The 22,520-nt window shown below is 40.9% G+C and overlaps 4 protein-coding genes across 4 annotated transcripts; 1 reads left to right on the plus strand and 3 right to left on the minus strand.

The window, feature by feature from the left end:
* Positions 1–565: 565 nt before the first annotated feature.
* Positions 566–2,922, minus strand: LOC137955207 (probable WRKY transcription factor 31). Its single transcript, XM_068802078.1, has 6 exons — positions 2,784–2,922; positions 2,568–2,666; positions 2,264–2,428; positions 1,729–2,157; positions 1,521–1,634; positions 566–1,419 (listed from the first exon to the last, which is right to left on the minus strand). Exons 1-6 carry the CDS (start codon positions 2,883–2,885, stop codon positions 709–711), a joined length of 1,620 nt encoding a protein of 539 aa, XP_068658179.1. The 5' UTR covers positions 2,886–2,922; the 3' UTR covers positions 566–708.
* A 6,060-nt stretch (positions 2,923–8,982) lies between these two features.
* Positions 8,983–13,966, minus strand: LOC137955217 (aspartic proteinase A1). The gene is made up of 14 exons (XM_068802085.1): positions 13,606–13,966; positions 12,880–13,262; positions 12,718–12,778; positions 11,826–11,920; positions 11,608–11,720; positions 11,317–11,485; positions 11,040–11,079; positions 10,871–10,935; positions 10,327–10,440; positions 10,160–10,224; positions 9,897–10,050; positions 9,667–9,786; positions 9,403–9,491; positions 8,983–9,306 (listed from the first exon to the last, which is right to left on the minus strand). Exons 2-14 carry the CDS (start codon positions 13,255–13,257, stop codon positions 9,222–9,224), a joined length of 1,548 nt encoding a protein of 515 aa, XP_068658186.1. The 5' UTR covers positions 13,258–13,262; positions 13,606–13,966; the 3' UTR covers positions 8,983–9,221.
* Positions 13,967–18,321: 4,355 nt separating this feature from the next.
* On the minus strand, positions 18,322–19,459 carry LOC137959332 (membrane protein PM19L-like). The gene is made up of 4 exons (XM_068806738.1): positions 19,235–19,459; positions 18,939–19,158; positions 18,783–18,828; positions 18,322–18,675 (listed from the first exon to the last, which is right to left on the minus strand). The coding sequence occupies exons 1-4, from the start codon at positions 19,359–19,361 to the stop codon at positions 18,586–18,588; spliced, it is 483 nt and encodes a 160-aa protein (XP_068662839.1). The 5' UTR covers positions 19,362–19,459; the 3' UTR covers positions 18,322–18,585.
* A 498-nt stretch (positions 19,460–19,957) lies between these two features.
* LOC137961984 (uncharacterized) lies at positions 19,958–22,481 on the plus strand. The gene is made up of 2 exons (XM_068808698.1): positions 19,958–20,520; positions 21,852–22,481. Exons 1-2 carry the CDS (start codon positions 20,238–20,240, stop codon positions 22,292–22,294), a joined length of 726 nt encoding a protein of 241 aa, XP_068664799.1. The 5' UTR covers positions 19,958–20,237; the 3' UTR covers positions 22,295–22,481.
* Positions 22,482–22,520: the final 39 nt, after the last annotated feature.

Consider the following 22,520-nt stretch of genomic DNA (forward strand, 5'->3'; position numbering starts at 1 on the left):
GATTTAATCAAAATTAATATTTAATATCAGTCCTCGCATTTGTTTAATGGATCAACATCAGCAGCTGCCTCGAAGCTACCGTGACAGGAAATGCCGTTGACGCCTCCGTGCAGTCACATGCGACCACGTCTCTCTCATCCGCGGCAGGACTTGGTCGACGGCCGGATTCGGTAAAGAAAACGAATGGAGTTTGGATTCTTCCGCATGGACCGGAGAATTTGGATGCTTCGAAGAAAAAGGAGACAAAAACAGGTGTTCCGTTTCGAGGAGAGAAGCACTGCCGTGTTCCCTTTCAATTCCGTCAATTTATCCACACGTGATGGAAGACGACTTTCTTGACCCGCAATCAACCGACGCTCAGACGACAGCTTGTGATCCAGATTCAAATTCAATGTGATTGCGCTTGGGTGAACAAAAGGAAACACAGAGGAATGGAAGGAAAACTGAACTTTTTTCTTTTCTAAAACCATCTACAACTTCTCCATATTCACAGACATTTCTCTGGTGCTTATTCGAATGTCGAAAAGTAATAACAAAGAATGAAAGCTGTGAGAAGTCCCTAGCTTTCTTCTGAAGGAAAAAAAAAAAAAAAACCATGAATAAATGTACTCTTTGTTTTTTCTATAATCTGAATTTTCCTTTCCCCCTCTTAACCCAAGTAAGCTAGAAAACAAAAAACAAAAGAATAGCAAATTCAACGGAAAATATTCAATTTGCTGCAAAGCTGTGACTGTTCATCTTGTTGCTGCTGGCGTTATTGATGGTAGTGCTCAGGGTGTTGCTGTTATTATTGGTGGTGGGAATGGGCGGACTAGTGGTGCTGTTGCCATTTGGCTGACTCCCTCCGATGATTGAAGTGATGGCGGCAACCAGCGCTGCAGTGAAGTTTGGGTCTGCTGTGATGGCAGCCGTCGCGGCGCTTACTGTATCAGCGAAAGATGGCTGAGGTACAGCCGGGGCCTGGTGGGCGGCAAACTGTGCGGGGTCCACGTTCTGGGACATATGAAGACCGGAGAATTTGGACTGGTTGTACAGCGGTTGCCCGAAAATCTGTGGGAGAGAAGCTGTGGCCGGCGCCTGAAAACCCTGGGGGGCGTTGGAGAAAGGTACCTGGAACTGGGGTTGTGGGGGCCTCTGGAACTGCAATGAGTTGGGGCTGTGCGTCAGGTCCAATGTAACAGTAGGGAATGGAGCCGATGCCGATATGGTCGCCATACTTGACGAGCATGGCAGTATTGTTCTCGCCAAGAAATTCGAATTCATCAACCCATCTGTGCTTGACATGGACCCCGACAGAAGCATACTAGCTGCCGCCGACGTGGTCGACGCCATGGCCATCGCCGCCGGTGGAAGGGGGTGGTTGTGATTCCCTTCGTAAGTGGTGATTAAGATGGAACGATCTTCTGCGCATCTTTGGACCTGGAAGTGCAACCGAAGGAAGCCATGTTTGTTAGGTCGATGCACTTTATACGTGAAAAATCATATTGAGCTATTGAAGACGAAGAAGCATTTTGACTTACTTGTTTACGAACTGGACATCCGGCCGCCATGGTGCAGCGATAGTAAGCACGTGGGCACGGGTTTCCTTTAGCCATTTTCTGGCCGTACTTTCTCCACTGGCATCCGTCGTTGATCTGAAACGAATTCGTTTTTCGCAATCAATAAAAGGAAAATTATTGATCATAGAAAGATCAACGGGCGAAGACATTGATCGGTTAAACTAGTTACCATGGGTGCCTCCGATCGTGCTCTAACAGACACACGAGCTTTCCTCATGGTGGCTTCGGTCGGTTGGTCGACATTCTTGGATGGAGCCAATTTGGGCGCCTTATTTGCTCCCCAGCCCTGAGAGACTCCATCTGAGCTGTCTTCCCGACCAACTCCTCTTCCATCTCCGACGTCGGACTTATCTGGATCGAACGGGACGATCTCATTGCCGTTGTTGATGATACTTTGTGGGTGGTACTCCTTAGAAACCACTTCGGCATTGTTCTGAGGGGAACCAGATCGTTCGCGCGTTCGATCTTCCGATGAGGAGTGGGAAGGTTCGTCAGTTTCTACGGTGGCTGCTGGTCCCAGATCCATGAACTGCCTTGGAACGATGAGTCCTCCACCTACAAGATCATGCTTCTTTTCTTCCATTTTTTCGTCGACGTTCTGAAGCATCACGATAAAAGAAGGAATTTATAAGCATTTGAGAAAAGCAGAAATCAAGATACAGATTCAGAATCCAAATTCCAAAGTAAGTGGCAAAATTAAGAACCTCTTGAGGTTGGGTGTTATCGCTGGTTTTGTGATTCCGTTGTTCCATAAGCGAGACCAAATGCATCTGCAATGTGTTGTAGTTGTTGCTAACTTGGCTAAGCATGCCTCTCAGTCGCTGGTTCTCTTCGTTCATCCGACCGAGCTGTGCTTGTAGCGCAGCCAACTGATATGCCAAACAGACCATGCTTTTCTCAGTCTCAATTATGTTGAAATTAGTTATCTTTTGTTTCCATCATCAAAGATAATCAGTTTTGTTTTCCTAAATTAGGCAAAAAAAAAAAAAAAAGGGGAATAATCAGTACCTCCGTTTTTTCTTCCTTCTCTTCCGCATTTGGAGATAGTTCATCATCAACGGACGATTGATCGCTACCAGTATTGGCAGTGAGAAGATTGAGACCCGTCTGTGTGTAATAGTATCAAAACAATCAACCCGTCATTAAAGGATCAAGTAAAACAACATGAGCCTCAACGAACAGGTGTGAATTACGATCAATTTCAGAAAGAGACAAGTCTCTTACATTTACATCGAACTCCAACCTTGTGTCTCCTCCGTCATGTGACTCCTTCTTAATATTGTTAAGACTTGACGAAAACTGATTCTTGTCAGCGAAGAAATCCATCTCGTCCACAACTGCCCTTTTATCAAGATCATCTCTGCAGTTGAGGTTCACCTGCAAATCAGTTCCTGAAAAGCGATTGCCTGAATCCATGGCGTCCCGCTTCCTCTTTTGATGAATCAACTTGAGAAAAGACTCGGAAGTGTTCACAAAATCTATACCGAGTCCCCCTCCTTTGTCCATAAACCTATACCAGAAGGGAGAGAGAGGAAGGGTGGAATAGAGAAGGAAGAGGCGAGAGAGAGGATAAGAAGAGATTGTAATATGTGTAGGAGTGATGAAGTCTATTTCCCTATCGTCCTTTTTTCTCTCTTCTGGTGCAAATGGCACGGCAATAAAAAGGGGGTTTGGACGAAGACTGATGACGGTTTGAATAGTGGAGAAGGGGAGAAGAGATGGGACCCACTCAGAGAGAAGTGAAGGTGACATAAGACGGTGCGTCAGGGCGACAGCTGGCATCCAGAGGCCACACGGCACGAAGACGGCGAGAGAGTTCGTTGAGTCAAGACTCGGGTTGACGCGTTCTAAAAAAAGGGGGGGGGCTCCCGATTGGCGCGGCGGGCACCACGTGATGAGCCCAGTCAACGAATTTGACGGCACCGCTGCGACAACTGGTGTTCCACCGTGGGGCCCACTACCTCCCCCTTGACCTCTCGCTCCCCTCCTGGCCCCACTCTCCCCCCTGCCGTGTCCCTCCTCGCGCCTTCCTCGCACGCCTACGTAACTTTTTTTCTTTTACGTAATTACTCGTTCGTCATTCCACCTTTCGTTGACTGCGGAGTGGGACCGAGTCTGAAGGTTCTGCCCTCCTCCTCCCTAGTTGCCACTGCACGTGTTCCTAGACACGTGCTCCCTTCTTCTCTCACGCGTATTTTTACCTGTCCAGAAACAAATTACAAAATAACCCATTTTACAGAGTTAATTAAATTGCATGGTTAAGAATTAATCTCGTACATTATTAAAAACTGTACCACGTACGACCATTGTACACGTGTCCCTTTTACATTGGAATGACCCTAACCGCAAAGTGAAAAATAAGATTAACTATTCTTTAATTTTTTTTTTATTAATTTAGCTCTCAGCTTTCAAGTTGAAAGAAAGTTACGATCACAAGCTTAAATTTTCAATTTATTTTTTAAAATTTTATTACAGAATCGCCATCAATTGGGGACCGGGAGCAGCCTAGAGGTTTAGTTAGGGTTTAGACCCTATTAATTTGGCAAAATCCCAAGAATTAGTAAGATCGATTATTTGACAAATTGGGAAAGTGGGAAACTTCTTCTTTCACGTCAGGTAATTAAGATCGAAACTCGGTCAAAATCGGCTGATTAAAGTCAAACCAACTCACGGAGCCTAGTTTGAATTCTCCCACTCGTGCCAACAGTCCGACTCAGTCACCAGAAAAATTGAATCGACGACGGGATGGACGGCTGGGACTGTCGTTGCATGGGGAGTGCGTGAAAAGGAACCAACTGCGCTCGCCTAATCAGTAATTACGTTTACGTGTGGAGCTTGTCACGGCGTTAGACGTCAAATCAAAAGGTCTTCTTCCCCATTTCAGATCAAAAAGCGCCGACGACTGGTCTCTTTTTCTTCTGTGTTTTCCGTAATCCCCGAAAGTAAACCCCTGTTGAGCAAATAAACAAGGAACAGTTCGAATTCTTTGCCCATCTCCAACAGATACCGTGACTTTGGGCCCCTGATTTAGCGATATTTTCCGATTATTCTTATGCGAAGCTGACGAGCCAACGTCGTCGATACGTTAAAGAGAGCAGTAGTGGAGGAAGTATCTCCAAGCCTTTATCTTTATTTCAATGTCGACAGCATGATTCCGGGACTTTTGCAGACCATACTTTTACGTCCAGGTTCATTAATCCTAAGACTTCCGGTAAGTAAAAGGCATTACAGGTCCTCAATCATCGTCGGCTGCACGATGAAAAAGGAAGGAGATAGCCCACCGTGCTTTACCCTCGTGTGGAGCAGTGGCTCCACCTTTCTAATCCAACACGTGCAACATATGTCAAAGTCCTACGTGACCCAAAAACGTTCCAAGTTCCTTGAACCTGTTGTTACACCCCGGAGATTCCCTTGAAATTGAAGCTATATTTTAGTGTAGTTTAAAACAGGTTGTATGCAGTTTGAGGTGATGACTCGAAATAATGAAGGGAGAACCATGTGCTATGTCTGGTCTTAATCTGTGCCATGACGTGGTCCATTCAATGGAGAAGATATTAGAGCTTTAATATAGTGGCTATTTTCCTCCAGATTTAATCTATGCAGTGCTGCAACTTGAATGAACATTTAAGAAGATGGAGAAACTGGTTGAGGAAAAATCCCACTTCTGTTGACTGAGATTTTTCTCAGGAGGAGAAAGGTGAGGGATAGCAGCCAACTCAGAATGTTGAAAAAAAAGGACCCCTCGAGAGAGAGAGAATCGTTGGAAAGCTAACAACCAAGCTTTCGTCTTTGTCTCCTCTGTCTCTCAGTCAAAAAATAAAGAAAATGTGGAGACTTTGGGGGCCACGGAGGTGGGGTCATGGAACCCTTTTTAATGGTTTCTCTGTCAATCGAGGTTGCGTGGAGCACTCAACAGACGAAATGATACTTTTCTTTGATCCCCTTTCACACAGACATCACTGGCAGCCCGTCTTCTTCGACCATCATCGTATATTTTTCTCCTTTTTCTTTTCTGAACGTACTTTCCCGGAACCAACTCGTCTCTGGCTTTCATTATCTTCCTTTTGGAAGAAAAAAAAAACAGGAAGAACAGGAGCATGCCAGGGATTTCAAACGCTTTCTCTATGGTTCAAACCTCTGTGATCTCATTGGAAGCACCGACGGCTATGACTCACTGTGTTCTTATTTTTTTTAAAATGCCGTTTCTAACTCAACACATGCCAAATCTCCATTGTCAACTAAAGGGCAGACTCTGCCCGAGATCTCTTTAAAGTTGTCGTTTACTTTTTTCACACTGGAGTCACCAGTCACCCTATGAGAAATGTATCTTCCAGAGGAGAAGGAACTGGTGTGTCGTAGGACCGTTCCCAGGTCCATTTTTCCTCGCATTTTCTACACGTTTTACCGTCTCATTTGAACCAGTCGCCGCAATATTAATGAATTGAGAAGGTTCGGCGCCATGGTTGTTGGCTCTGCCATTTTTACGAGTAGGTTCCGCGTAGAGGACGCGGAGGGCTCAGGACCATGTAGTTAACAGTTAGATACAAGAGAATCGAAATGTAGCTGATGAGCATTACCTTTGCTTCGTTAGTCACTGAGATTATTGAATGAGGAAGACAAGAGAGGCATGTTAATTATTAAACGAATTAAAACCCATATTTCCTTCTTGTTCTTCTAATGGATTCTTGGTGCCGTTTGAATCGTATTTGGCTCTGCGTACCTAAACCAGCTGACTGACGGCTCCAATAATCTGAATATTTCTTCGTTGATCGAACAGACACCCTCGAATCAAGGAGTCATTCCTGGAGGGGTATTATATTTTCTAAGAAGAAACAATATATAGTTCACATAAGCCCTTGGAAGAATCTGGTTTCAGTGCCGACACAAGGGAGGAAAACCCTCACAAAGTTCTGGATCCTGTAGTCCTGGCCGGAGTGGCCTCTTGTTTAATCTAATTTTGATTGTGCATGTATGTCAACCAACACGTCCCTCCCAGAGACGGGCGGAAATGCACGAGTAACATGGGAGACCATTGCAAGAGCTAGCGTCGCGCGACCATGCGCGACCTCTGTACCTTCTCCATCATTAATACGAACGTCTGTAGCTTGGTCAGGGCGGCAGGGTGAGGTGAGAACTGAGAAAGAGTCTTGCCGTCGTAAACCTTCTTCTTCGACTTTTTGAAAAGCAGGTCCCCCTCCGCCCAATTGGAATGGAAGGGCCGGCTGTGTGTCTTGTTTTCGTTTCTGTGAGCGAGAGAGTATAAATCTGTAAAATTATTAAATGGGTTGAATGGACCGAGGAAGGCAATTTGGTCGTGGTTCTTTACTCCCTAAAGAGGCAACTTCACGTCTTTTCGAGCAAGGTTTTGGACGTGTATGGTTGACGCATGCGTACGTGATATCCCCATCACCTCGACAAAACCCCCAATTTTGGGGGGGGGTCATGCGTTCTATTTGATTGATTGATGCATTGCTGCAAGCCGGTGGGAATCGGTAACGCATCTATGTCACGTCAGTCTCGTTTTGGGGGGTCTGAAAGTGAGGGAGCTCACGGGAGTAGCTACGATTTGTCTAGTTTGGGAAGACGATGGGTGGAGTTTGGCTAGCAGGAATTCTAGAACGAAAAAGGATAGGCTGGAAGCATGGGAAGCAGAAGAGTAGCACAGAGACACGCTTAACGCCTACATTCCACTAAACTGCATCGTAGTGATTTGCCGCTTTTGATCTAAGTTTCGTTTGGTCCCTGTCAAAGTCTCCGACAATGAAAAGTGGAATCTACACTTAAAAAGAACTTTTTCTGAATTTGCATTTTGATAACTCGAGGCTTTATTAGTTTTGAGTCATGCAAAGTATTCCACACCTCAGACCAGTGAGATCAGATTGGGTAGAACGAAAATAAAGTGAGAGGATGCTGAACACTTTTTTTCAAGTGAATAATGGGTTTTTATCCACAAGATGGATCTCAGCCTGAGGTTTGTGTTGGATCATAAACTTGATCCATGATCCATAATCCAAACCTAATTCAATGAAACTTCATGGTTAAGAGATAAGTCGGCAGCTAAAGTTGGTTTCTTAGAGATAAGCTCATCGCTAGCAAAAATCTTTGGAGAATTAAGAAACGTATATAGCAAAGAATTTGTCATGTAACAGAGGTTTATGTAGTGTTTATTCACCCTTCAACTCTATAAATACCTCTGTAAACCATATAAAATGAGACCATGTAAAATGATAAGAAGAAGAAAATAGAATACAAAGAGTTATGTTTTCAAGTTATTCTTCTTCTTTCGTCATTATGCGAGAAAAATTCAAAAAGTTGTAGAGACGTAACAGTCGTTTTATTTTCCAGAGCTAGTCGAAATTGCCGTATTAAGCTTCTATTGCTAAGCCCTTGTTGTAATAACGCTTCTGGAGGCAAATTTTTGGGAGAAGTTTTCTGGAAACAAAGATACAGAGACGAAGTCTCTGGTTTTTCGACATAATGAAGAAGATGATATCTCGAACCCGGTTCCAGAATCATTTCTGAATCCAATCAGGTTCAGGTCCTGATTTTCTCCTTTCTTTATTTCTGATTTTGTTTTTTCGGGTTTCTCCACTGGTTCACGAATCCTTTCCGGATTCATTAAAACAAAATGGTTCCCACGCGGTCAACTCGTCCAGTTCTCAATCAATTCAGCCGGTTCGGTTCAACTCGGAGAATTAACTCAGCAACATTCTGGTGGATTGTAGCAGCTCGTCCGACGTCCGATCAGGATGATTTTGGTAGCGTTGGATTCGTCTCGTCGAAAACTTTGATTTAATAAGGTATAAACTCTTGAAACAAATTTCTAGTTTTGTTTATTGAGGAATATGGCATATAGTGTAGCATCCCTCCAAGTTCGGACACTCATTACGACGATTGGAGTATCAAAATGAAGGTTCTTCTTAGAGCACACGATGTCTGGGACATCGGTGAAAAAGCCTTTAACAAGCCAGAAAGAGAAGATGCTCTTATACAAGAGCAAAAGACAACTTTGAAGGATTCAACAAAGAGAGTCGAGAAATCTATCTACCTCATCTATCAAACATTAGGTGATGGTTTCAAGTATAACCTCTACCAGAGAAATGTAGAAGAAATTGTAAACCTTTTACAAAGGAGTCGAGAAGTTGAAGAAAGTCATCTTCAAATATTAAGAGGTAAATTCAAATCCTTACATAGTAAAACATCTGAGTCTATTTCAGAGTAATACCTATCTTTAATCAATTAAAAAAATGATGAAAAGTTAAATGATATAAAAAGATACTCCGCATATTTAACAAGATCCTGGAATAACAGGATCAAGTTTAAAGGGAGATAAGACGGCAACTAAAGTTAATTTCTTAGAGATAAACTCATCGCTGGTAAAAAACATTGGAGAAGAACGACAAATAATGTACCAATGTAACAGAAGTTTATATGGTTTTTATTCACCTATAAATACCTCTGTCATAGAAGTTTATATGGTTTTTATCCAAAAAATGTAGAAAAAAAAGCGCTTTGAAGGTATGCATCATCATCCTTTGCATATTTGTCTATATAATATATGTCTCATGTACACGTAAAAGGAAAACAAGGGAAGAAGAAGAAGGGTAGTATTTTCTTCTTTGGGGCGTAGACACGTTATGAACACAAAGGAACCCCCAACACTCATGCTGCCAGAGCGAAGCCGACTCTCGCGTGGCCATAATCGAACACCGTGTGATACACTCCCATGAAGACATCACCCAAGATCCTGACATTCAAGCTGGGTTAGGAAGGGCGGAAAAGAGCCACCCAAACGAAAGATTCTAGCAACCAAACTTGGAACTTGAACGGGCAGAGTAAATACCAGAGAGGGCCTCGGGGGGGAGGCACGTCAAGAGCTGTAAATCCACTAATGCACTGAACTGCAGCCCCTTCTCCCACCTTAAGGATGTACTGCTCACCATAATTGGGAGTAGGACGAAAGACATAAAAGCTCCATTATATGCCCAAAAAAAAAAAATGTATCTTCGCATTCGTTATATAAATGTAAAAAAAAATGCAGTAGGATACCCCCAATGGACGAAACACTAAAATGAAGCTTGTGTACTGAGGGTAATAACAACCATACCTGGTCTGCCGTGAGATCGAACTTTTTACCCCCGATGGTGAAAGAAACACTTGGCATAGAAGAAAGACCACTGCAATCAACAGTTGATTGTCCCATGGGGCTCGGTAATCGTTCACAGAGCTGCACATGACAATGAGAGGCTATAATTCAGTACTAACTGTATACGTGTAGATCATCCGAGTTGGATATCATCCATCAGAGGATCTGTCAAACTATATTTGTTAAATCACCTCATTTATGTAGCTCAGTATGCGATCCTCTGTCTGGTTCTGCCTGAGCTGATTTTGAATCCACACAACTGCCATCTCACAGGCGGAGCACTTAGGGTCACTCACACCGACAGATTTTCCAACATTCCCATGAATGACACTCTCAATGCCGATGCTGTAAAAGTAGAACATAACACTCACAGTTCATGCCACGAGTTCAAGTACAAGTTCATAGAAGATGACAAATGCAGGAAAAACAAGCAATTCAAAGGAGCAGCACTTACCTGACACCACGAGTTCCATCAAAAACACAGAGACCAATCTGCGAGCAGATTTTCTTTGGTGATGCCTGTTACAGCAAAACAAACATCAAATAAGCCTTCTATCTAGCTGTCAAGACTATTTGATGAAAATGAAAATGAGGACACTTTCATCCACATGTAAAATGCACCTCAGCTAACAACAACTCCATAATTGTTTCACCATACTGTGAGACAACTGCTTTGCATTCCTGGCTGACAACTCCTTGGGCTCCAATGGCATTATTGATTTCCGCAATGATCGTCTGAAATAAAGTAATTACAAGTTATTGTAACAGTCCACAAAAAAGCAAAAACTACAGCCTCCAATGACTCAAACACAAGAAAAGTGCATGAGAACCACATAAACAACAAACAGTATAAAGAACGTTTGACTTTGCAGGAAACCCCAGTGAAGTTGCCTGTTTCAGAACGACATAAAATAATAAAATAAAAAGAAGCAGTTCATAGACTTCTCAAAGCAAATGCATCATTTGTGTCTCAGGTATGGAAAAATTCCTCATTCCTAAGACTCCCCCAAAAAGTATTTAACGCTATATAAGAAAAACTGTAAAAGATATCTGATCCTCAAAGATAATAAACAGAACATGAACAAGCTCATTGAATCATAAAGAGAGAGAGACAGACAGAGACATAAACAGAGAGAGAGAGAGAGAAACAAATGTTCAAACATACAGTTGGACCAGCAATCAATGAAGTCCCGCTGTCTGCAATAGCTGAGCAACCTCCTTCACAGAATCCTGAAATTGTAAAAGCTACCATTACAAATAATTCACTAAAAGAGGTACTACCTACACCATCACACTGCAAATGAATTACCAACAAAGAAATAAAGGCTACATACCAGTTGTTTTACCACCAATAAGCACATCTCCCATATCAAACTGAAACAGTAAATTAAAAGAACACGAGTTACACAACAGATGGAACACCATGCAACTTACATCACTTGTCAGGGTTGCATATGTAATATATATACTTTTTTAAGTTGATTACACACACGACACGTTCCCAAGAGAGAGTTCAACCCAAGATCTCACATACTATGAATTCCCTATATGGTGAGCCAAAGTTTCAATCCACACAAATGATAACATATTTTGATAATAGATAATAATTACCTGCCAATAACCTTTCTGGGTTACAGGAACATATGTGTGATGACCCTTGTAATGGTCCGGATCAACTCCACCAAAAACAATTTCACCACCCTCTTCTTCCTCTGCATGTCGGTTGAACCAAAACGAGAAAACCGGTTCCTTCACAAGACCTTGATCAACCATGTTGTACCTGTGAAATTTACAAACTCTCATCCGTTTTTTATTCCACCAGTAGATATGCACTTTTGGTTTCTGCTCATAGAAAATGATAAACAGAAAATTGAAGTTTCATCTTTTTTTTGCATAACATACCACACTGGAACAGCATCTCCGACAGAGATCTCCTGGAATCCAAGCCCCAAGATACCATCAAACTTTGCTAATAAAAAAGTGATGCCTGGCTCTCTGGTTGCTTCAATAAATTCCTGACATGAATCCATGTGAGATGCAAACAAATGCAGTAAATATTAAAAATGAAAATTAGTCCCCCCTCCCCCTGCCATATGAAGAGCACTGTAAAAGACCCTCACTTGATCTTTGACAACTATATCTCCAACTTTAACATTATCTTGGCTAAAGAAGCCAGATATTGCTCCAGTTCCATATTGAATAGCAGCAGACTTTCCTGAAAAAGATCAGAATAAAATATTTTAGTCATATTAATAACAAACAACAGCGCAAACAAGCCTTCTAAAAATAAACATGTATACAACACTAAATACGGTAAGCGAACAATGTAAAAAGGAGTTCAATGAATTATCACGCGGCACTACTAGTTTTCTTAATCATGCAAAACACATGAAAGTTCTTTTTCACAAAAATTAACATGAAGACTGTAGATTATCCAATATCATAGCAAAATAAAATAAAATTCAAATTGCACAAAAAAGGAGACTTCAGTACCATAACAATGTAAGATGGGACTGATAAAATTGATGTTCTAGGTAAATAAAAAAAGAATGACTGCAAGAACAGCCAGATATGCTGCCACAAAACTTTAAGATGCTTATCCAATTTAGACATCTATGACATTCTCATGTCATCCAGACCAATTGTGTCATCAATTCCATTCTAAGATCATCACAAATTAATCAACATAAACAATGATAGTAGTCAAAATAAGGTCCATCATCCATGGATATATCTGAGGTGCCAACCTTATTGCCCCCCAAAAAAGAAAAAAACATCAAGCATTCTTGAATAACAGACCGACGTTTCCAGTAATAAGTCCCCACAGTCACTAGTAAGGTGACTTTTAGTAAAATTATACGCTGGGTTGGGGGTCGAGGGGATGCCTAGTTCAGTATATAAGTGCAAAGTAGACGATACACGCCAGTCGGGGTAAATTATTTTTTAGATAGCACAGTAAGGTTAAATTATCAATAAATGAAAAATAGAGAGACTTCAGAGGTAGAAACAAACCGTTCTTCTTGTAGGTGCTCGAATCCATTGACCTGTACTTCGCGTGTAAGAAGCAGGCAAGCTGCGGTAAATGCCAAATGACGAAGTTTACACGACGACTGTCTACATCCTTCTCAAATTTAGTCAATAAAGGAAGCGAGAGATTAGACCGGACCAACTTACCGAAAAATAGCATTTGGAAGAAGGGACCCACAGGTTCGAACTACCAGTATCAAAAATCACAGTGAACTTCTGAGGAGGAGTCCCAATACCGATCTCTCCAAAGTACTGTGCGTCCATGTAATTCTTCAAAGACACTATATCAGTATCGCAATCTCCCAGACTCCCAGCGAGATTTTGAAGACCATATTTCCGAATGGAAGCTCTCAGTCTCTCTCCATCCTGTGAAGCAACACGTGCAGCGAAACGATCGTTCTCGCTCAAATGCTTCTTCTTTAGGCCGATTCTGAACAATCCATCAGCAGAAACGGGAGCGAAGGACGGAAGCAAAAGGAACGAAACAAACAAAGAGATGGCGAGCACTTTCAACTTAATTCCCATCTCACCTGTTCATTTTTCACGAAAAGTAAAAGAATTTATTAAAATCAGGAATTCTCAAATCCAAAACGTAGACTCGATGCATCAAAATATCATCACAGACGACAGTAAAAAACACCCTTGAATTACATAAAACCATAGACTCTACACAAATGACGACAATCTCTCCTACTTAAAAACTAAACTGAATAATTTCCATTAAAAAGCCATAATATATGTAATGCTTATTATTCAAATGAAAAACCCGAAAGTGAGAACTACCCTTTTGCAGCGGAAAAACAAAAGCGAAATAAAATGAAGAAAATACAACTACAGGAACTGAAGCCAGTGGCAGCTACAGAAACATCTTACCGGCGGAAGAATCCAGGGAGGAAACGAGTCAATGCGAGAGGAGAGGAGACGAGGAGGAGGAGGGAAGTAAGCAGCTAAAAAAGGCCAACGAGGAAAACGACCGCTGCAAGTTGCTACACCTCAACTACCCGTCTTTGAGGTCGGTTTCCGAGACGAAACTCAGGAAGCTTGATCCAAACCGTCGGATGAACAAAGTCGCTAGGGTTGATGCGAATGACCAGGTGGCTTTATCACGAGGGTTGGGAACTCCGGGTGGCTTTATCAGGAATCTGGAACGAAAGGAACGTGTAGCACGGCGGCCGCTCCTGAAATCGACACCGTATTTTTAATCCCTTTACGTTACAACCGATTCGAGTACGTGTCCTCGAAGAGATGCTTTGGCTTTCTGTTCCGTTGGATAATGTCTTGGGCACGCGCTTCGGTGCACGCCACGCCTTCGCTTCGGTGGCTTCAGCCGGGTAAGAGAACGCGAGACCATCGTAGAGGGATAACAATATAATAATAAAAGTTGAAGTTCGTCCTCTTCTCCAACTGAAAAAAGGAACAGCGACAGTGGCTTCTTGGTTGAATTCCGTGCTGGAGTGTGAACAAAGGCACGGATGAAGAAGACCCACGAGGCTTCTCCGAAATTTAGATTTAGATTTGTTTAGGTGTAAATGGATCGCTTCAACAAATGGAATTTAATTTAATCCTCAAGCATTGAGGAATCATGGCTTGTACACAACTTTGTTAAGAAGAGTGGATCTTATGCGAATGTGACTTCTATTAGGAAATTCACGTTTCTAATTCTAATTTTAATTTGGGTAACATATAATTACTTCTATTAGGAAATTCACGTTTCTAATTCTAATTTTAATTTAGGTAACATATTTATTATTTAATTATATTTTCTATTTTTAATGGAATGGGCTAAATTTAAGTGATCTAATTTTGTTAAGCCCATTAAGGAATATGGGCCAATTGAGTAAATATCATAGGGAATTATGAGAACTTATATAAGGAGACACATTATGGTTATGGTCCCCAATATATTAAATCACATACAGTTTTCCTTCTCCCCATCCGGAAGAGAAACGAAGGTCCCATTGAGGAACTAAGGAGATTTAGTTGAGGAAAATCACAAAACCTAGAATTCTTTCATTGATTGCTACAAAATTCAAGTGATTGTTTGGAATTGATCCAGGTATTTATCCAGAATCCTAATATTCTAACATATATAAATTTTAGATTATGGATTTAAGATTACAGTTTTACTAACAACTTATAGGTTTCTTAATCATACATATTTTCTTTGCATTAATTAAAGGTGGATGCTCTTAAAGCTTTCAATGGTAATGTAGCAAAGATAACAGGCATCGCAGAATAACGCATGATTGCATAAGATATAGTAGATATTATTTTTCTTTTTTAAAACAGGGGGCTTTTATTACTTGAAACTGCCTTTAGTTACTGTGATTGCCACTTCTTAGATAGAGGCAAGGTTATGGCATAACTGGCTTGGTCATCGCTTCAACACTTACTTCCATCTTTAAAAACTTTACCAACTTTCCACTGAAGTTTGTCAATTAAGAAAAAAATGAGAATAAATCATATTCTCCTAGAACCGAACGTAAAAATGTTGCTCATTTTTTCATTAATTCATTCAAATGTGTGGGGACCTTTAAGTGTCTCAACTATATCTCAAGTTAAATATTTTGTCACTTTTATTTGATACTTTACTTGAGTCACATGGCTATTTTTGTTTAAAGAACGGTCTGGAATTTTTTCCATATTTAAATCCTTTCATGCTATGATGTCCACTCGATTTGGAAAATAAATTCAAGTATTTGGATAGGATAATACTTAAGAGTACTTATATAGTGAATTTCAATCCTTTTTGTGACGATAATGACATTATTTATCAAACATCATGTGCTTACACCCCTTAACAAAATGGTGTAGTTGAAAGAAAAAATCGACATCTCCTTGAGGTAGTCTGTGGCCTATTCTACTCTATGAAGACACCCTATTTTTACTGGTCTCATGCCATTCTTACAGCCTGCTACCTTATTAATAGGCTATCTTCTTTAGTCCTTAGCCATAAATCCTCATGCTCATTATTATTTTCGAATAAAGACTCATTCTCTCTTCCTTTGAAAGTTTTTGGTTGCACATGCTTTGTTCATATCACATCTCTTCAAAAGATTAAATTTGATCCTAAATCACTTAAGTGTATGTTTTTGAGTTACTCTTACTGAAAAAGGTTATGTTTATTATAATCCCACTCTTCGAAAGTTATTTGTCTCTAGGGATGTCACATTTTTTTATGACACATCTTTTCATTCCTCAAAAGATGCACCCCCAGGTCTTTCATCAGTTCTTGCAGCTCGAGGCCCATTGTGCCACTTGATGTGGTTCTACTTTAGCCCCCTTGAAGACTCGACCAACACCACACACGTGGAGTTTATAGATCCCTTCAACATAAGTCCATCTTCCCTTGTTGTATTTTGCCCACAATTTGATACTCGGTCCACAACTATACGGAATGAGCCTCGAACTTGCACTAGGCCCTCTGCTTCTCATCCAATTCCAAACTTTGTTTCTCACCATCGATTGTCTTCTTCATGTTGTTAATTTCTTCAATCTATTTCTTTCATTTTTGTTCCATAGTCCTATCAAGAGACTTTGAAATGTCCAAGATGGAAGACTGCCATGTATTATATGAAAATTAGACTTAGGTCCTTGTTCCTCTTCTTCCAGGCAAGAAACTTGTGGGTCGTAAATGGGTTTTTACTATCAAACACAATCCAGATGGTTTTGTTGCTCGCCTCAAAGCTCGACTCATTGCCAAGGGATACACTTATTGTTATGAAGTGGATTATTAGGAAAAAAATTTCTCCAATGACTAAATTAAACTTGGTAATGTCAAAAAGCATTCTGAATGGGAACATAAAAGAGGAGCTATATACACATCAACCCCATGGTTTTGTGGTTGAGGGGGAGTCTATATGCAAATTGAGAAAGTTCCTATATGGGTTTAAACAGTATCATTGGGCTTTGTTTGAAAAATTAACCAAACAATGTTATAGTTTGGATTCAGCTGGTGTTGAGTAGATCATTTTATCTTTATCAAGAATACTTTAAAGGAAAAAATATTACTAGCAGTTTATGTGGATGATATCATTTTAACTAGCAGTGATACAAACAACATAAAAGAAGTCAAAGAAAAGATATGCCAAGAATTTAAAACAAAAGATCTTAGACTTTTATAATATTTTTTTGAGAATTGAGGTATTCTAGTCAAAGCATGGGATTATATTATCTCAGAAAAAATATGTCTTGGATCTATTAGAGGACACATGGATGATGTAGAGTCCATCTACAGATACTCCTATGGATACTAATATAAAGCTATGTACAAGCTCTAAAGAAAATGTTTATATAAGTAAATATCATAGGCTTGTGGAAAAGCTTATCTACCTCATAGTGACCAAACCAGATATATCATATGCAGTGAGTGTGGTGAGTTAGTATATGCACAAACCACAACTTACCCATTGGCAAGCCATGGAGATGACACTAAGATATTTAAAAGAAGCTCTGGAAAAAGAACTTCTCTATAAGAATCATGGCCATTACAACATAGAAGGTTTCTCATATGCAGATTGGGTTGGATCACTTGATGACAAGAAGTCTACTTCAGGGTATTGTACCTCAGTTGGAGATAACCTGGTTACATAGAGAAGCAAAAAGCAGAATGTGGTTGCAAGGTCCATTGCAGAAGCAAAATACAAAGCTATGACCCACACAGTCAATGAACTCCTATGGATCAAATCCCTTCTTAATAAATTGGGATCCAATAAGTGAGTTTATATGGAATTATATTATGGTAACCATGTGACCATTCATATCACTTCAAATCCTAGTTTCCACGAGAGGACAAAACACATTGAGGAAGGCTCATTTTATACGAGAGAAATTTCAGGCTGGTATTTTATCTCTCAGTCATGTCTCATCACAAGGCCATGTGGCAGACATTCTTACAAAACCAGTCACATTCAAGATTTTTACCACTAAATGTGAAAAAATGGGTATCTACGATGTTTTCTCCCCGCCATGTTGAGGGGGAGTGTTGGAAGACACCTCAAGTGGCACAAGTGCCCATGTCAAGGAGGTGGCACAAAGGGTAATTAAATGCTCTTCTCATAAGAATGACATAAGGGTGTAATTATGTAAGATTATGTATGTCTACTTATGTCTTTTTCTTTTGAAAATTTGTATCCCTAAGGGCATTGTAGTTATTGTAACCTTCTTCCATAAACTATAAATAGAAGTTCATCAAGATAAGGGATAGATCATTCAAGTCTCCCCTCTACTCTCAATTCCGTCCCTAACTTTTCTCTCTTCTCCCAAATTCTTTCAAGCTCCATCTCTCTCTAGTCGTCCCTCTGTTTCTCTCTTCTTCTTTCTTCCTCTCCTCTTTTTCACCCTCTACACGAGGATAAAAAACTTGAAAGGGTAGCAAATCTAAAATCATATCCAAATTAATCACTTCATTGTAGTCTCTCTTTCGAGAAATATTTTGTATCTCTATGGCATACCTGTAAATTGTCTATAATCATTTTTGGTCGTGTATTAAGTGGTATCCATGGTAGAGATGAAAGCTTCTTGACCTGAAGAATTATCTTGCTTCTCCGTCACAGAGGAAGCATATCAGCTATTTTATAGACGACGCCCTGAAAACTTTGGGTTCTTCATACAATATTGAGGACTAAGGAAGACACATTTACTTGAAGTTCAATTTGGGGAAAAAAAGGAAAATAATCGAACAACACTCTGTATACAAATCATGCAAAACCTGTATTTATTACAACCAATCTTGATATAATCACACAATCCAGTTGATCGGAGATGACTGGCACGACGATCAAGAGAAGCAAACATGAATGAAACAATCGATATAAGACGTACGGCACCCTGCAAACTCTACTTCCTAAGATTTCATCTCCTTGTTCTTGCTGCCCCGTGAATTGCGAAAATATAGATCAATTGTGTTGCGGAGAGGATGATCATGAACGCCTCCATAGTTCTCTGCAAAACACACTCATAATGATTTAAAGGGGAAAAGAAAATTGGTTGGTTGCAGAAAATCTAGTGAGTGTACTGTCACACTGAAGAAAGGCGACCGTGACTCTTACCAAACAAGCGTTCCGGTTTCGGAGCTCAATCTCCTTGCAGGCCAAACTGCATGCCGGAACAAATAAGAGAAGGAAGCCGTATCAAAACCAAAATTCAAAGCTATTTCGCGGCCGGGTACATGAATTAATCTAATGAAAGCCAGGAGCTAGCATTACCCCATGGCAAGGACAGTAAGAGTCCATGCAATAGTAGCCGAGGAAGCAGCAGACGGCAGGCTGTCGGAATTCCACGAGCGGACGTGGTTAGCACCAGCAATGGCTGACGCAGCTCCAACAACTGAGGCAATCAACGCGAACGTCACAAAGAAGCCAGTGGCTGCATTCCCCATGGAGAAGTAGATGGGGGAGAAATGAGCTGGAAGCTGAAGCTGAGGACCTGCATTTCCAGTACAGTCGGAAGATAGAAAACCAAAATAAGAATGACAAATAATTTGGAGAGGAAGATGAGATACCAATGATGAAACCATGGTTGACAGCGTGATTGAGAGCCCATCCTCCAATGGCCGCAACGATTACGTACATACAGAGATTGAGAAAGAGAAGACCGCCTGCCAGGGGCTTCATCTGCTCATTTGCCATCTTATAGAAACAGAGAAGTTGGTCTTCCTTGTCGAGAACTAGAACTTTGTGGGGGTTAAGAAGGGATTCAAAGAAGGCGGTGACGAAGCCTGCAGGCTAGCGTGGGACGACGATACGATGTGATTAAGGGCATATGTTGTTTGTTCTTATAACAAAGTATTGTTCTTTCCTTGTACAGAGTTCAGGCGATGTCGGGCTGTAAAGGCCTGGGAGCCTTGAAATTCAAGGCAAGGACCTCAATATTCTTTACATAATTATTAGAGCAATTGGTAATCTGTGCTGTGAGAGATTCTCGATTCCTCCTTTACTGTTTGCTCAGTTGGACCCGAAAGCTACCTCCTTTTGGCCTTTTAATGGCTGCTTCTTCAGAGTCTGATCAGGTCACTGTGTCCAAAATCAGAATCACCCATGAAAAAGGGACATGGGCGTTTTAACATCGAGTCCACTGTTTCTGTTAGGGAGTAATCGAAATTGGGCTTTCCATTGAACCGTTACGGCCCACAACACCTTGAACATGGCGTTTTGAGAGGAACTGAAAACGTGTTGGGGCCCAGGTTCCAAACTCCGAAGGAAAGCATCCGATCGGAACCACCCACTGGCCAGACTTCTTCTTCTTCGTGTTTATTATTTTCTGAGGATCGCCTTCCGGGTCCCTTCTCTGGTGTAGTGGTCGGTCTTCTCTTCCGAGTTCCTATGGCCTCTCTCGCAATTACCGACGAAATCATCCAAATTCCAAACCCGAGTTCCTAGTGGGCCCGTCTCCTTAAATTCTCTCACCTATCTGTTTACTAACTCATTTTGGGATATTTAGATTCGACAGCCTCCCTTTGCTCCGTCCTCCCTACCTTCACAGGTTTTCTGTGTTCACCTACGAAGATGATTCAATTGCTCTTTTACGTGTTGGTAGCCGAGACGGCCTTGATCATGCTTCTTTTCCTCAAAAACCCCTTTAAGAAATTTGGTCTAATGGGGTTGGATCGGGTCAAGCGCGGAAGAGGCCCCATCATTGTCAAGACCATCGCTGCCACCGTTTTCATAGTTATGTGCTCTAGCATTTACAGCATCGCCGAGATCCAGAAGCGCGCTTTTGATGTCGGAAGCCTCACTCCCACTGATGAGGTCCTCTTGGGAAGAAACCTTCTCGAAGTGTCTTTCATGGGTGCGTCTTACTTCTCACCTTTCCTTCCCATAATTTATTTATACCCTGAATTGGTTGGAACTGTTAAGATTTTGCGACGACGCATCCGGGTTGCAATTATTTCGATCGGACAATGAGACCTTGATGAATTTTATGTTTTTAACTGCTGACCATATTTGATCATTCTGTCAGCAAAAGTATTTGATGTAACAAGGTTAATTTCCCAGTAGATTATGTCCTGTTCTATATGAAGGAAAAACATTGACTTGAATTGTCATGGGTTTATAAAAGACTGTCGCGATGTAAGGCCTGAACATATGAGCTTCTCTTCTTTGTCACAGTTGTAGTGAATTCCCTTAAAGATGCGTTCTTGAAGACTTTTCTTTTGGGGTGCGATGTTCTTCACAAAACTTGAGGGCGGGTAGGGAGTATCTTGATATTTGGAAGACTATATTTAATGAAGAGAGGATCTGAGTTATTCTCCCTGAAAGTTTACTTGAAAACTTAATGCTGATGTCAAGGCTAATGAGTGAAAAGGTTACTACTGCTGTCCCTAGCTAGTACGTCCTCCTGATTTATCTAAACTATACCTTGGGGTGATTGGGAATCACATCAAGGACTGAAGATATAGAGGTGTTTGTTTCCCCTTACTTGACCACTTCTCCAAGAATTTGGGTCTCAGAATGTTTTGGATATATGTCCAACATGAGCTTCACAAATTCGAAGTTGTTGCCTAATATGGTACTTGGAATGGTGTCTTCATTCATGAAAGTATAACCAAAGTCGGTCTAATTGGTGAAAAATTAGCTGGGGGGAACCATTCTTGTTCAATTGTCTTTGCTTAGTATGAAGTACAAAAGAAGTTAACAGGTAAAGAAGAATGAAGTCGATTTTACTGCTGCATTAGAACTGCTATTCTTTATAGGTGAAGTGGACACAAAAGGCACATAGTAAAGAAAAGGTTTGCTTGCAAAGATGATCTTGATCATTCTTAAGATTTGGTTCATTCATACCATCTGTTTCAATCTTACATACAGTTATTATTACTAGGGGCATAGGACTATCATTATAAATATTTGTATCTTTGTTGTAGGTCAATTGGACCTTTTGTTTGTCATGGCCTTCATGGTGATGTGGTTGGTACATTTGTAAGGGCTCTGTAGAATAAAGTGGGATAATGTTTTTCTTTTTGTCTTTATATCCTGTTGTTTAAGGTTAAATGATGTTGTTAAATTTTAATTCAGTTTCCACTGTTGATTTACTGATTTTAATAATGCTTCGGTTCGGTTAACCTTTCTTTCAGCTGTTGTTTTGTATCTGTTATTGTGGACTGATCTAGGATAATGGACCAGGCTTTGTACTGTTGCTTGCATTAATAATTGATCGAGCTCACCATTACCTCAGAGAACTCCGTGCTCTTCGAAAGAATGCAGAGGCTGCCAAGAAAGAGGAAAACAATAGAGGATCAGATGAGTTAAAAGAATTGGAGGAAGAAAATACCAGTTTGAGGTTGAAGATCAACAAGGTAATGGAAAACTCTTCAGAGAAACAGGACAAAGCATTTGAGGATGAAGTTTCAGCTCTGAAGGAAAAGATTAAGCAACTTGAATCAGAAATTGAGATGAAGGATAAGGGGATTAAAGGTGCTGAAGCTAGTGCCATGGCTTTGAAGAAGCAGTCAGATGGGTTCCTTCTCGAGTATGACCGCTTACTGGAAGATAACCAAATCCTTCGGAGTCAGTTGCAGTCCATTGACTGGAACATGTCGCATTCTGCTGGGAAGAAGAACATGTAGGACCCAAGCTCGATGCTTTTGCAATTTTTGCCTCTACTGATGTCAAATAGTTGGAAGGATGTTTCTTTAATCCCTACAGCACTTCAAGCATTGTTTTCACAGGACCTTTTCAAAGGTTATGTTAACTAATGTGCTTTGATGTGCTGCATAGGAAAAAATAAGGTCTCCATGATTTGGTTCTTGTGCCTGCAATAATGCCTGAACTACACAAGTTTCTGGAATTATA

The sequence above is a fragment of the Aristolochia californica genome, unplaced genomic scaffold (assembly GCF_029961685.1).
Source record: "Aristolochia californica isolate CCGP_79_NKW_82.1479 unplaced genomic scaffold, dmAriCali1.0.hap1 SCAF_1, whole genome shotgun sequence".
In the NCBI taxonomy this organism is placed as follows: Eukaryota; Viridiplantae; Streptophyta; class Magnoliopsida; order Piperales; family Aristolochiaceae; genus Aristolochia; species Aristolochia californica.